The following is a 15,853-nucleotide window of genomic DNA, read 5'->3' as shown; positions in this document are numbered from 1 at the left end:
AATCGAAAATTTGTAATATAAGAATTTTACATCCAAAATTTCCTGTCAAAATTTCATGCATTCGTTGTATTGAAGATAATGTTAATATTGTTAATATACTAGTATGTGTATGGTTAAGAAATTTCATAATGTCCATAAAAAATGAGTTAATTTTAAAATATTTAATATTTGACGCATAATTTGTTTGAAAAGTTGTAGAAGAAAAGTATAGATATTACTAAAATATTTACATCTGAAAGAAGTCAGTTTCCTTGTCTTGCAGTAGTCTTGATAGCTCATTTGTTCTTTCAAATGACGAAAGGTTTAATTATATAATAATTATACATATACTCAAACAATAGTTGATAGCGTGAATAACGATACGTACGTTACATTAAAAGTAGTAATTTCTTTCTTTTGCTTTGCTTTTTGATTATGATAACATGTGTTCTACAAGGTTTACCCCTAATGCTGCTTATTATAATGTTTGCACACAATTTGTCCTGCATTGAATCGTGTTGATAAAGAAGTCCATTTGAAGTCCAAGGGACTTCAATATCAAAATATAAAAGATGAACAACTATGAACAACTTCAGATTCAAGGCGATACATTCAACAAAAGATTTGTCTTGTAAATTATATAACAAACATTTAGTGCTTCCATCCAATCAAGTAAAAGGTGTTTTTATTATTGGCTTTATTGTTGAAAAAAACATTAAATTGATGTTAAAAGAGCGCAGAGGTGAGGTAAAAACTGTGGATGTTCAGAAAGCTTTAAACGAAGTCAACCTTTAAATCAAAAGTCAAATGTTTCCTGCCTTTCTATATGTAAATAATAATAATAATACAATGTATGAATAAATTTCTTATCTTATAGTGTCTTTAGGTAATTTACTTCATCAAAATAGTCAACTACCAAACAAGTTCAATATTAAATTAAGGTTCTGGCTATTTCTTTTTTATTCTTCAAAGCCTAAAACAAATACATTCAAGCTGTTAAAATTTATGTTTGTACATTTGATGTAACTGAATCCAAGCTTTTCTGAAAAATACCGCAAGAAAGTATTATATTGTTTGAAATTTTAAAATTACATTTCTCGTATAAAGTAAAAATTGAAAACCTCAATCATTTTACATTGCTTAAAATCATGACTGATAAAACGAATAAATATGCAGACATTCGCAACAATAAGATGCAGTAAAATCTATACAAGTTTATCTTTTTATCTGCTTTGATTAACATAGCAAAATCTGATTTTACTTTCCTCGTCATTAAATTGACAACAATTAGGAGATCAAAAGGTTTCAACATAATGTAAATTATGATTATTACTGACAGTTAGCACAGTAAAAGCTTTTTGATGAATACTTCCTCATTAACTAATGCAACAAACTGCTACAGGCTTATTTCAGAACACATTCATTCAGCTGTTGAATGATATAAAATCATTATACATGGTTTTTTTTTCAGTAAGCTTTTCATTCTTATGGACTTTGAAACAAAATATACATATACCCAAGATAGTGTGTTTTTTACAGCTAAAACGTATTTCAACTATCTTCAAGTTGCTTGAAGGCCAATTATTTCTCACAAATATTTTTATTAATTTCTTATTGTTGATGTCCAGTTAAAGTTCCCAATGAAGTTACTCGTTGGCCTTTCACCTGAAAATAGTTCTGTTAAGATCACTCTCAAGTAATTGGTAAGGGTGATATCATTGTCGAAGATTATCATAATATTGTCACACTTCATATATCAATGGCATTTCCACAACAATGGCCTATACTATGGCTATATTTGTGGTATTGGGGAATCATGGCTATGTAAACAGATAAATGAGATTCTACAAAATAATACAAAAAATGTGTAACTGAAAATGTTAATTTTCTTGGTAAGTTTGTCAGAACAACAGATCGGATAAATGCAGAGTTTTTTTCTTGTTGCTTATACATGTATCAAACTCATACATTAAGCTTTTTATATTTAGGAGGAAATGATATTTCACTAACATCTTCGCCAAGAGATATATTCAATCGAATTCAAACTTTTGTTGAAAGACTTTAAGGAAATCAAGTGAAGAATGTTTATGATTTCTTATACATTGAGTAGTCGCATCGCTCATGCCTACAATAATGTTTAGGGGAACAACTGATGTCTTTTTTCTCCAATAAAGCTAGAAATGAATCAAACTAGCCTTATTAAGACTTTATTAATCCTAATTCGGAGAATAAAAGAGAGCAGAAAAGGGACTTACACTTTATAAGCAGTATTAGGAGAAAATGTTTAAACTCCTAATTAGGACAAACATTCCTTATAAGGACTGTGTATACCCTAAATAGGAGTTTTGGCTATAAGGAGGAATAAAATCCTAAATAGCACTTTGTATTCAAAGTTAGTTATTTGGTGTAACAAACCTCAAATTAGGATTTCTATTTCTTCCACATGTAATAACTTAAGGTTTTTAAGCTCTTAATTACAAAGTCCTTTTCCTTAAAGTTCTAATATCACATCTTCTTCTAATAAGGCTTTTTCAGTTACAAAAAAGGCTGATTTCGTCTAATTACTTGTAATTGCGAGTAAGAAAGGTATATTTAGGTTTTACTTATTTCTCCTATTTCTATCTAGTGCTAATTCGGCTTTCATAAGTCCTAACCAAACAAAAGTGAGTCGTATTTATAAGGCTTTTATAATTTTTAATTTTAATTAACAAAGTCCATATTAGGCTTTTAAAACTCCTTATAATGAATTTTTATTTTAGAACATTAAGATTTCAAACCAGGAAGCTTCCAGTTAAGTTCGAAAAGCACTTTCTAGACTATTGTTATTTTGTTTACAGATTTTTCAACCGTGCGACCACATACACGCATCGAGGACATGTTTGAAGGAAAATGACCGTGCAACCACATGCACGCATCACAGAATCCCTTTCTCGTACGAGAAAAGGAACAAAGAGTTGTCCGCTCCTTTTTTAAGGGATAGACTTTTAAAATATGCCATATCCTTATTGTTATAATAAAGGAGGCTATGTTTTAGAGATATGACTTAAACTGATATACATGTATATATATATACAATTATAATAACGCAAACCTACAGGGAATTAGTTTTCGTCATTTTAAGTTCGCCATGGAATTTTAGAAAGATTGTATATTAATTTTAGGAAAATCTTGAGTTTGCAGTTTTTTCTATATTTCATTTTATGTATATAATAGAATTATTTTATTTTTGCAAAACATTAACATTTCAAATACGTTTTTTATGAGTTGTATTTCACACTCAATTTGCAAATATTAACCTGTGGGCATTTTTGCAAATTACACATTTGGTAGTTTCAATCCGCTCCTGTACCAGACAATGGATGTAAAAAGAGTTAAAAACTTAAGTCAGCCAACAGTACAGATCAAACGGGTCGAACTAGTAACATCAGGATTGCTGGCTGTGTGAGTTCAAGTCCCGTCAGCGGCAAGTCTTGGTTTCCTTTAGCAAAACACTTTCCGCTCCTCGCTTCATTGCATTACCAGGTTTTCGCTAAAAATGTTTCTTTGATCGTACTGTAAGCTAATTCAACGTTTAAACAAATTCTAATAAACAGTTTTCAAATTGCCTATAAGTTTTGTAAACCTTTTAAATTTTCATGTTAATATTTTCAAGATGGAAAAGTTATCAATATGTGTCTCGAAAAAACACTTGATTATGACACACATTTACATGATTTAAATTCAAACGGCGTCAAAAAATTCAATGCGATTTTGAATAACATGAAAATATAAAGAATAACCCTTTGTCTATGAACTAAACGGTGAACAAAAAAAATAGAACAAAATGTTTTCATGTGTATTGTTCCGACTATAGTGTTTTTAAAAATTTTAATAACCAGTGCCCTTCATATGTGAAAAAAATGTACCTGTTAGAGACATTCATTTTTATTCAACTCGAGCGAATTAGTACAATTTTAGGGTCCCAAGAAGTTATGTGAAAGATAGTGTAACTTTTTTCATAAAGCATTTAATGCTTGGCATTCCTTGCCAACACCCGACAACAACTTATTTCGGGATATGTCCTTTATTTATTTTTATTTTCTTTTTTTTTTCTTCTGTAATTGTGAAAGCATACCAGCAAATGTTGATATGTTAAATTATGATCGGATTTTTTGCCGTTGAAATCGCGACGCTCATTTATAAGAAGAGAAATGGAATTTTTATCCCTTTTTGCATTTAAATATGAGTTATTTAAGATGAAAACAATGTTTGGTTTCCGTAAGTATTAAAGGCAAAAGTATTAAACTGCTGCTAAAAAGGCATGTACAGCAACAAACACGAATAGAATTACTGCAATCAACAATCTGCAATAAAAATCATTGAAATGAATAATGTAAATCAGGCATATTCACAGCACACCATCTTACTGTAGTTATAATTCGTTTTAATCATTAGGATTTAAGCCTTTGTAATCTGCTTACGAACGACTTAAACGTAATGTATTGTGAATGATGTATTGTGAATGCAGCAACAAGACAGTCGTTGACCTCCTTAATACAATATATTTCCATTTCAAAAACCTGGGTATACTGATCTGAATAAAATGGTAATAGAAAGACTGGACTTAATAATCAAGATTATCATCTACGAACATTAAATGCTCTTGATGAAAATAAAAACCCGAACAAAGAATAAAAACAAGCACAAAAATATCGAACATACTATAGGTAAACTCATCAAGAATACCAGTGATTTTTCCCCTGTATTTAACAGCCGAATAAAGGCCGTTTTCTTTAACTCAAAAAGGTATATTTTTCCCTAAATATTCTAATATTTTTCTTCTAAAATGCCCTGTGTGCATTCTTCACCAGAGCCATGCCCTAACAGCAGCTGATATATATCAGCTAGAGGACAGAAAAGCTGTCCTTAGCCTCTGCTCAGTACCACGTAGGTTTAAATTAAATTGAAACTGAAAATTTTATAAAATACATGGATACATTCCATTCTCAGTTGTTGGAATTTGATTTTCCCCTTTTCTGATTTTTTTGCGCTATGTTTTCCCCTTCAGAAAGCCACAGGTTGTTTTAAAAATTTAAATATAAATCATCATTGAATACACAATGCATTTAAGGAAGGACCAACATTAAATTGATCAGTGCTATGAAATGCAGCTTCTTCCCAAAACATCCTAGTAATTAGACATACTCAGCAAGAATTGTTATAGTTTTTATACTCTTCTTCCATAACGGTATTTTTCTAAAAGTCTAGTATAGAAAATTGTTTTTTATATTGGAAATAAAGCGAAGTATTTCTTCCTTGAATTCTGTCGATATTCTACTTTTCAATTTCATTGGTTATTGTGAAGATAGGAAACTCATTTGATTCTTCATTTAGTTCTTATAATACGAATTACATTCCAATTTTATGAATCCTGAGTGAATGACATAGCAGAAAGTAAAGGTCGTATTAAAATGAAAAATCGAAACGATCTTAATACATAATTAGAATTCTTATATGATCAGTTAATAATTGAATTATATTTCCTTGTTCTCCATTGGTTGAACCGGTGCTTAAAAGATAATAAATTTAACATCATGTCCATTATATAAGCTCTTTAATTTAAAATGAAGATATTTGTAATGGGATATGTCACTGTATAAATAATGGATATTGTATATGAGCCGCGTCACGAAAAAACCAACATAATGGGTTTGCATTCAGACCAACCTTCGCATCCGCGCAGTCTGATCAGGATCCATGCTGATCGTTTACCAACCCTATAACAAGTAGAGGAACTGATCGCGAACAGCATGGATCCTGGTCAGACTGCGCGGATGCGCAGGCTGGTCTGGATCCATGCTGGTCGCAAACGCACTATGTTGGTTTTGTCGTGATGCGGCTCAAATGTCAATGTAACACTTATCACGACATAATACGAGTGGAGTGTTGCATTAGTTATATCCCTCAACTTACAAGTTAATCAAAATTACACCTTAACATTATGAACACTCTAATTTTGGAGCAGACCTAGTTGTAAAGATTAATACTTGAAGAAAAACAACACAACGAATATTCTTCCACAGGCCGTAAAGTAAGCAAGTTTCAAATTTGAAGTAAAAAAACTGCCGATAAGGAACCCTAACGTTTTAAGAATTAACGTAATCTTGAGTTGACAGACAGACAGACAGACAGACAGATTATCCTACTAAGGTTTTCTCAGGTATAAAATGGAGACACTTTATTGAATCAATTGACAGTTCAAGTTTAGCACAATGCGACAGCAACAATTGTACCTAAAGTCAAATTTTATAAAATCATATGGCTTTAAATTGCTACTTTGTAATGATTTTCAGTGATATTAGTGTGAGAATAGCTTTCAGTCAACACTACCATCATTAAACAGGCTCAATCAAACCGAACGTGCAAAATGTTCGATTTTGCTGTTTTACGAGTTCTTAAGGGATAGTGTTATTGGTATTATGAATCTTTATATATCATTATTATCTATGATCAACAAGTTTAAGTGTTTCTAGGGTAATGTGTGTTTATAAAACGTCCATGAACAGATTCAATCAAACAGAGTCTGCAACATTTTCAATTTTGTCGTTTTACACATTCTTTAGGGATTCCATATTTTTCTATTTTAAAAGTCTTAAATAGATGGTACTTGGTGTTTATCTTGCAGCAAATGTTGATAAATTGCTCCCATTTTACGTACAAACCTTAATCTTTTAGTTGTTGTTGTAGCTTTTGCCGTTGTTGATTCTTTTTTATGCAGGAGTTGGTGGGACGAGAACAAAGCTCGTTTCAAGTCTAAAACTTATCTAATTGCAAAACGAATACAAACCTTGCTGAAATTCAGGGAATTTATTAACCCAGATTATTAAGAAGTTAAAGGAGCCGAAACGTTGTTTAAAAGTAATAAATTTAAATTGCTTGAGAGTGGGTGAATAAACTTGAATGCATCTAACAAGACAATGGAAAAGTCCCGATATTATGATATGACATCAGACAAAAAGTCTGATTGACAATACAAATACCGAAAAACAAAACAGGGCATTTCAAATATAAGCACAAATTAAAACATTTTGCAACAATGATATAAAGATAATCATGTAACTTAAAGTATATTCTAGAGTCTACGATAAAAAAACTATTTGATGAATCAGCAAAATGTAACGATATTTTGACTAGTATCATTAGTTAAAGGGACATTACGCCGATCCAAGGGTGTAAAGTAAGTAGGCAGGTGTTAGTGGAAATAAATTTTGCCATAATTCCTTTCATTTTTATTCTTTATTTCGCATGACAATAAATAACTCGCTAAGGCCTAAATGCCTTTCGTAATTTACCTGTAACGTTAAGTCTATAAAAAAAACGCGGGGGTGGGAGTATTTTTTTGGGGGGAGGGGGGCAGATTGATATCTCATCCTACAACATTTCAAATACTAGTATCAACTTTTGGTCGATTACAAATATAGCATTGAATCTTCTGAAATGCATATAGTCAATTCAGCTAAACTTGACAATGACAAAATCAGCAAAATGTCACTTTATTGGTATGTATCATTATTACATGTTCCTAAGAGTTTCTTCATTAGTAACTCAACTTTTAAATACAGTTTTCTGATATATTATTATAGCAAATCATAAAGAGAGAACACAATGTTTGTTCCGTCACTAGTTCTGGAGTGGTGCCTGTACCTTCTGGCGTTGTACTTATGTAGTTTAGACTGATTTCATGACCAAGATCTGGGAATACTATACAAACGCAAGTAAACATACATTGATTAAAACATGATTCACAACTTGTACATTTCTTGTTTCTAAACAAAATGAATAGGTTTGAATATTAACATACCCCCCACCCTAGTCACTCTTTGTTTGAATGTTTTGACCGATTATTCCAGCGTCACTTTCACGACTCTTAAAAGGTGTGAACGCTGATAAATGAACGCCCTCGACGTCTGTACGTTTATCACCTGTGACACCTTTTCCCGCGTCTTCATCAGTTGGTTCACAAACACTTGAAGTGTTCGCGTTCTCGTTATGTAAATCTTCCGGGAAAGTTTTCATGCGGTTATTCCTGAAGAAAGTTTTGTAAATATCCCATATTTCATTAGCTAATGGTGCTATGATTATAAAGATGGCAGCTAAAAATGCCCAGACTTTAGATACAGTCACCTGAAACAGAAAAACAAATGGTGTTGACAAACCTCTTTTTTATGTGAACACATTTTTATAATAAGTTTTGGGATGAAAAATGTAACATGGTAGCAAAATATGAACATGCAAAAATAAATATATCATTTTGAATACGAGTTTGCTTTTCTTTCATAAATAAGCTGACTTTTAAAAATTATAAATGCCTTGTGTTTATATATTTTCAAGACAGAATAAAACAGACTGGCCAATGGCGGCCATTTTCTTTTTTAATGTTCGAAAATAAATCTTGTGATTTTTAAATGCAAGTAAAAGCCATTGTTGAATTATGTCTAAAATAGGTTTTATAAGAACATAAGCATTGCACGTGTCTCATTCGAAAGTGTAATCGGTATCTGGTGAGGCTTCAAAATTGAAATGGAAGACTTTATCTATTAATACCAATGGACTGATACAGAGGTTTGACTGTAAAAGAATTATCTACCCATTGGTTGAATGCTTCATATGACATCACCGATACACCTATCATAATGCAAGGCCAGATAACTACAAGCAGAACTGACAAAGATATTGATCCGACAGACGCGACATATTTAGCTCCCTTGAATGCTTTATGTACGTCCTCTAGTGAAGGTCGGTTGTCAAGTCTGTAAGCGCCTGCAATATTTAAATCCCTGAAAAATAATTCATTCAAATTAAATATCTCTGTAACTTTGTGGCAAAATGATGAGAAAATGATATTAATTCATACAGAGAAATCATCGCCTGCTTGGTAAAATATCTGCAAAAAATTAGCTGCATCTGACAAAACGTGTATTGTACTTTAAAAATATGCGAAATTCAAAATAAAACAACACTTCTTTGACAAAGTAGAAATAATTGGTTATAAACTTAATGCGTTATGATGGTGTAAGATTATATGGGGACATACCCAGTTATGTTTTAAACAAACGTAAAACTGGTATATTCATTTCATTTTCAAGAGATGGAAATATAAGAAGTGAAATATAATTCTAATGTCTTATATTTCTAAACAGTTTTTTCGGTTAACAACTGAAGTCGGATAATATAACTTTTGTCTTCATGTAATAAACATCATAAAACCTTGATATTATACAGAATATTTCTTTACTTATTCTAGGTTTGGTTTAAAACACTGTCTTGTTTCGAGTAATCTTAACACTATTTATAAGTTATTTAGTAATAAAACTTCGCCGCTAACTTTCAACATACAGGTAATATACATTTGTAGACGTTACATAGAAATTTTTACAATATCAACTTTTACACCGGAACAGGAAGTGATTAGTCTTTACCATCAGTAAGGAGGAAGGCCAGACTGCACATCCGTATTTTTGTTGTTTTTTATCTTGATAACCCATACACTGATAATTGATAAAAAAATAAAAACCGAGCAAGTTATACTATCCTCATCTTTGGGTAAAATACTAATACTATCCTCATCTTTAGGTAAAATACTTATACTATCCTCATCTTTGGGTAAAATACTTTTATTTCAGAAAATAATTGAAATCTAGTAAATTCACCCTGAATATGTCTAATTTGAATAAATGAATGTATAAACTGTTTATTAAGTAGTATTCCCTTTGTCAATTAATTTGGTATGTTATAAATTCATATAGGCCAGGTATTTTTAAAAACACTATGTAATCATACTGTGATTACCTGTAGTGTGTAGAATTTAAAACATAACATATTTTCTCTGTGTGTATTTAAAGGATGTTTCTTTAAAATCTCAATAGTAACTATCAGTATTTGAGTATAATATAGTATATCTTGTACAAAATTTAGCAAATTCAGGTTTAAATTTATTGCTATCTTTTGCAAAAACTAATCAAAACATTAATAATGAATGGTTGTAAACCTATGTCACATCCATGTACTCGTGTTTGACCTTCATAGTATTCCCTTAATACAGAAGTTATTGTTTCTGGCACGCTTTTTTTAATAAATTGTAAAAGACGAAGTAATATTGACTACCAGTAATAAAGATTGTTCCGTTTCTAAAAATATTCACTATACTTTGACACTATTACACTCTGCAGCTTGCCGTATACGTGTATATAATTTAAACTTGTTTATTATATATTTATATAACTGTCATGTCATACAAGTAACACTCCATTTATAATTTTTAGCCGGGTTGCATAGGTGCAAATCCGGGTTTATAGTGTGGTGAATGTCTGGCGGTGTGTTGGGGGGATCGTAACAGTTTTCTCAGCAGCTCCTTATCGAAGCCTCTTGATATTTGTTATACAGCATCAACATCTAGTCCCATACGATGGGATTCGATTTCAGGTCTGTCGCTCATCTACTTCTTGTTTACCGATTCAGTTTTTTTAGACATTAATGAAACAGAAAATGTTCGTAACATCACAGACTCATGATATTTGGTATACATATGCAACCCGGCCTTTCTGTCTTTGGGCCATTTTTTAACGATTAACTGAGCAAATGTTTTACCGGATAGCCTCATCAGGAAGACATAAGGTCTGCGAACCTTAGGTTCACGAGTTCGAGCCCCTGGCTCAGCAATTTTTTCCATTACGATTTTATTATTTTTAAAAACAATATATTTAATGTCATTTGTCTAAAATTTGTCTTTTATGTTGTAAATATAATAGTTTCATAAGTTTCCTGTGGAAAAAAACTGGTTGATTCTGGAACAGAATTCAAGAATACTCACTTATAATGTATAAAAGGGTATAGGTATAAAATTAAGTTCTACTAAAATTGTCAAGTGTTGCTCGCAACGCATAGTCCATCTTCAAAATGCGTTTTGGAAGTAAAAGGAAATGTTTTCAAGACAACTATAAATGTGTCATAATTCTAACTCACGTTCCCATATTGGCATCTATTTTATCAATCTTACTGCTATGTTACTTCAGTAAAATATTACAAGATCTTATTTTAACAAGTTCTGTTACTTCAACAATCAGAATTTTGACCGTATAAATAATAAGTAAACTAGATGTGTCATTTATATTTTACCCATGTTCACATACTAAGTTTAACTAACAAAGGTTAGACAAATGAACAAAAAATAATAAGTATTCATTGCTAGAAAGAACATTGTCGTTACGAAACTATGACCTATGAAAGATTTTGAAATACAGTTAATATCATATTTTTAAGAAAAAAAAGGGAAACAATCGTAGATAATACATTGTCATTTTTCACACAGAGTTATATAGCTTAAGTGGCCTTTGAGCGGATGCTTAAAGATATTATTAAATTTTGTAAATAAGAAAAGTTTCCCAGTAAATAAACGCTTACTTCTCGTGTAATAAAGCTTTGGTTGGCTCTAAGCAGATGCTTAAAGATATAATGTGTAAATAAGTAAAGATTTCCTACTTCTCATAAAGTTCTGTCCATGGACTAAGAGGACTGTCTATATCTCTTGTTTTCTCCCAGACTTCCGGGCCTTCTTTGCTGCGACCGGACAACAGACTCACGCAGACGGCTATCATACCACCAGAGAGCAGTGATATCCAATTACCAGTCACGCTTGGTACCTCTCGAACTATTTACAGAAATTGTTGCTTTGAAAGTAATACATTGTAGCGAACATAAAAAAATAGCATCAATCAGTTCAAAATATTCTTGTTTCAAAATATATTTAGTGGTTTCATTTTTGACAAATACGGATAGTTTGTGTGGTAAGGTGAATGGTAAAAGTACGTAAACACGACAAACGATTGGCTTTGTGTATTTGCATGATTTTTTTTAAATCATTTTATTTTATTTATTTTTTTTTCATCTTGCGACACCAAAAGCTGTATATGGCCTTTATCATAACCCGAAATAATGAAATTGTTCTTTATATACAATTCATAGGTGTGTACCACTCATTCTAATTTCATCAAAATTGATAAAAGATTGATTTCAGATCCTGTCGCTACAAATAATGTCTTACTTTACAGAAAAAAAATCTAAAAATAAAACTAACTAGAGTTTTGTCTGAACTGTGAAAGTCCTCCAGGATATGACGCTGTTGCGCTGAGCCAGGAAATCAAGCCGAGTACCGACCCTCCTATACTTCCGGCAATCATGCTTAGTCCAGTAAGACGTTCCCAGAACATAGCTAGTACAACCGGTATCACTGCCGAGTTTATTGTCACGCCCATAAACATATGCACGAGTGATAAGTTTATCTGAAAATAATATATTTGTCATTTCGGACAAACAAACTTTTGAAAAAGTTTCATGACTAGCTTTCATGCATGATCCAGATTATTATAACATATAAACGTTGTTATTTTAATGCTGTTTATATAATAGGAGCAATAACTTTTTTGTAAAGTATTAAGCTAGTTCTAGTCATAAGCCTTGAAAAATTCACGAGGTCTTCATCGGAAGTCGCCATATGACCATAATAGAGCCCTCCTCCACAAAAAGAAAGAAAAACAGAATCCGTAAAGAGAGCTGACGAGGCAAAATTGATAATGTTACAGGTTCGGTTTACGCCTGTTTATGAACTTGCAAGTTACCGTCCACGCCCCCTGGCACCAACTTGAGCAGAATTCAACATTTAACATTAACAAAAGAACAAACAAACAAAAAACATTTCATTTACACAAAATATTTGAAACGTTACTTTACATGCCTTATCCCTGTTATTTCATAATCAATGTTTGTACAGACACGTGAATTTAACAGGAAAAAAATATGCTGGTGGCTGTCTAAATTTTATTAAACTACAATTTACATTGTATGTGGTAACTCACTCGTAAAATGTAGAGGATGATTGTTAATGGAATGATTCCCAGTGTTACCCACAGAAGACACCAGTTTTTTAAATGTGTGAGGTAGTCCGTATATTCCCTGTAACTCCCATGTGTACGACACTGGTATGGTGGCTTAAGGGCACGTTTTGACTGGCTTCTTTGTCTATTTGATAAGAAATAATAAATGTTTTTGTATACATTTTCAAACGTAAATTTTTTAACGATACATTTTTTCAAGGCTAAATGATTATTGTTCTGTGTTATGAGTAGAAAATAATTCTAAAAAAAAATACTTGATTTCACCACTTTATATAAAGCGTTTTATGGTTTTAAACTGAAAGAATAAGTATGTTAAATCAAGCTTTTGTGGAAGTTAACAGAATTGCTTCTTCTTATATTACAATAAACAATATGAACGTTCTTTGCTGGTAATGTCTCAATGACTACTTCCTGGTGTTGCTTGGAAGTTTGTAACACACGAGGTTAGCCAAAAATCGTCTTTCCTGTTTCGGCGCCGTATAGCCTATACTATGTTGGTATGCCGTAAAACCAAATAAAAAAAACGAAGAAGGAATCCTTGTAATTCATGTGGGACAAAAGTGATGATTCCCCAAGACCTTCCGCTCTAAATGGGTCATTAAAATAGTTCTGAAACAATGAACACACTATCGGTTGTTGACCTACCTATTATCATGTGCACAGTCCGAGCACACAGTCATACTTTCACATGTACATCTATCTCGAACATTTGATTTACGACCCCGCCCTCTTCCACATAATATACATGAATTCGCATCGTGAACCAGACGGTAGGGCTGTGTTTGTAGAAGTTAAAGCATACAATATAAATATGGTAAACCATGTATGCATGTATATTATTTCGATATTAGATAAGATTTTGGACATACGGAATTCCATAAACGACAGCCTACTGCTTACTGCCAACTGCCTACTGTCAACTGCTTACTGTCAACTGCCTACTGTCAACTGCTTACTTTAAACTGCTTAATGCTTACAGCGACTGTTTAATGCTTACTGTTAATTGATAAATACATACTGCTACACCTGTCTAATACCCGATTAATTGCCTGAAAGTAAATGTTGACTTTTTGTGTCCTTGTTCCAATGTGTTTATATGGTACAATGAGGCAGTTTGAAACAGTATTGGTCTAGGAATTACTCAGTATCATTTATGAAGACTTTGACTGAAAGCCTGGAACTTGTTACATTTATACATGTACATGTATAATTCTCGTTTTGCTAAGCAGAAAAATAAGTAGATATCTTTCCAGGTATCTGGAACTTTTCCAAATCATAGACCTGTGAACTTTATAGAAATGTTAAACTAACCAAATATTACATTTTTTTCTGTCATTAAATCTTGTTCGGTAATTTTGAGCTACCAAATATAACTGCTTGCCTTATTATTTATACATGTATATCCCTGTTCAAGCTTAGATACATCTACCATATAACATGTATATTATTATATTTGTTCATTAAAGGATATTGACCCTTCCCTATAACTAGCTAATGATATAACGTAATCTTCATATTCCTAATACATACTTTTCGCAATCCCATCCATTTAAAATTGATGGACTAAGACACTGTTTAACCCATTACCCGATATACACGCCTTTTAACGCCCTTTTCACCCCCTTTTTTCAGTGATGGATTCAGGCCCGGGTATCAGGGCTGCAGCCCCCCCCCCCCCAGCTTGACCCAAAGATACGTTTACCAGCTGGGCTGGAATATATTTTTGTCAGTTTAAAACTTTATTGGCTGTTACAAGTGTACTCCCTTATCAAAACATTAATTGCTGTCAGTCAGTTGTTAATCTCCTGCCTGGGGGCTTGGCAGAGATCTTTATCTATCAACATGCTTGAACGACTTCAATGTTTAAACTGCATAATTGATTGGTTTATTACTTTCCAAAGGTCTAATGAAATCAATAGTCACTGATAGTGGCAAATAGATGTGTTACAGTGTGCACCATATTTTAATATCTTTGTTTTTCCAAGCCCTATTATTAAGAAATTGAAAATTATTATTTGTAAATTTAATTAAAAAGAAAGCGAGTTTTATAATGATAATATTAAAGGAATCACGTTTTAATCACTATTTTTTATTAAGATTTTTATTTAAATGGCATAATTGGTCATTTGCTTTTAATAATTTTTATGGCAGTTATATTTTTAGATAGCATTTAAATTTTACTGACCTCTTAGTATCTTAAACGGATTCATTGATGGGATAAATTCTTATTGAATACTAGTATTTAATTTTTTTTGTACATTACGAAGTCAGTGTTTTAATATCACTTTACTTTAGAATATCGTCTATTATTCAGATGAGTAAGTTGATCAAGTGTTTGAATTTATTTTTATCAACAGTCGTGCAAACATTGGTAAGTGTGCTGTTATTTGTAAATGCTCACTTCTTAACACCAGGGGAATTCTTTTTGAAAGACGTACCCTGCAAACAATTTTTGTTGTCTCAAATGGTGCAAAAATGCCTTATTAAGGCCCCGAACACTTGTTTTTGTTTGAGAAATGCTGTTAAAAAAAAGTGACCACATTTTCGGCGCGACCCCAAACCAAAAGATACACCAGGGTGTTGCCAGAAGGAGGCACAAGAAAATTTTGGACTTTTGAGAGGCTAAAAATAACCCCAGATCGATTATAAGGTAAAGAGTAACCAACGCTGAAAAACATTTGACTCTATCTCAATCCATTTAGAAGTTGCAGCATTTTGAAATCAATTTTCATGGAAAAAAACCAACGCAAAATAGTGATTTTTGGCAATTTTGAGATGTCCCCTCATTGCCATGGTAACAGGAAATTTAAGCCCGGGCATGTTGTTACAAATACAATGGACCAGGCAACATTTGTGCCAGGTTTGATTAGTATTGAAGCATTTTTTATTGTTTAATAGCCATTTGAACTTGTAAATGGAGACTTTTCAATGAAAACAGCCATTTT

The 15,853-nt window shown here is 32.1% G+C and overlaps 1 protein-coding gene across 1 annotated transcript in view; it reads right to left on the bottom strand.

Annotated features, from left to right (window-relative positions):
* Positions 1 to 7,375: 7,375 nt before the first annotated feature.
* Positions 7,376 to 15,853, bottom strand: part of LOC132746936 (uncharacterized) — a 47,545-nt gene continuing 39,067 nt past the window's right edge. The window contains exons 8-13 of the mRNA XM_060736219.1: positions 13,554 to 13,684; positions 12,870 to 13,032; positions 12,092 to 12,296; positions 11,497 to 11,665; positions 8,606 to 8,795; positions 7,376 to 8,142 (exon numbers count right to left, since the gene is read on the bottom strand). Of these exons, the coding sequence (XP_060592202.1) occupies positions 7,828 to 8,142; positions 8,606 to 8,795; positions 11,497 to 11,665; positions 12,092 to 12,296; positions 12,870 to 13,032; positions 13,554 to 13,684 (1,173 nt within the window). The 3' untranslated portion in view covers positions 7,376 to 7,827. The remainder of the gene's footprint in view (positions 8,143 to 8,605; positions 8,796 to 11,496; positions 11,666 to 12,091; positions 12,297 to 12,869; positions 13,033 to 13,553; positions 13,685 to 15,853) is intronic.

The sequence above is a fragment of the Ruditapes philippinarum genome, unplaced genomic scaffold (assembly GCF_026571515.1).
Source record: "Ruditapes philippinarum isolate M1 unplaced genomic scaffold, ASM2657151v2 ctg1520_1_1_1_1, whole genome shotgun sequence".
Lineage (NCBI taxonomy): Eukaryota > Metazoa > Mollusca > Bivalvia > Venerida > Veneridae > Ruditapes > Ruditapes philippinarum.
The sequence above is the reverse complement of the archived record's forward strand: the minus strand, read 5'-3'. Positions and strand labels throughout refer to the sequence as shown.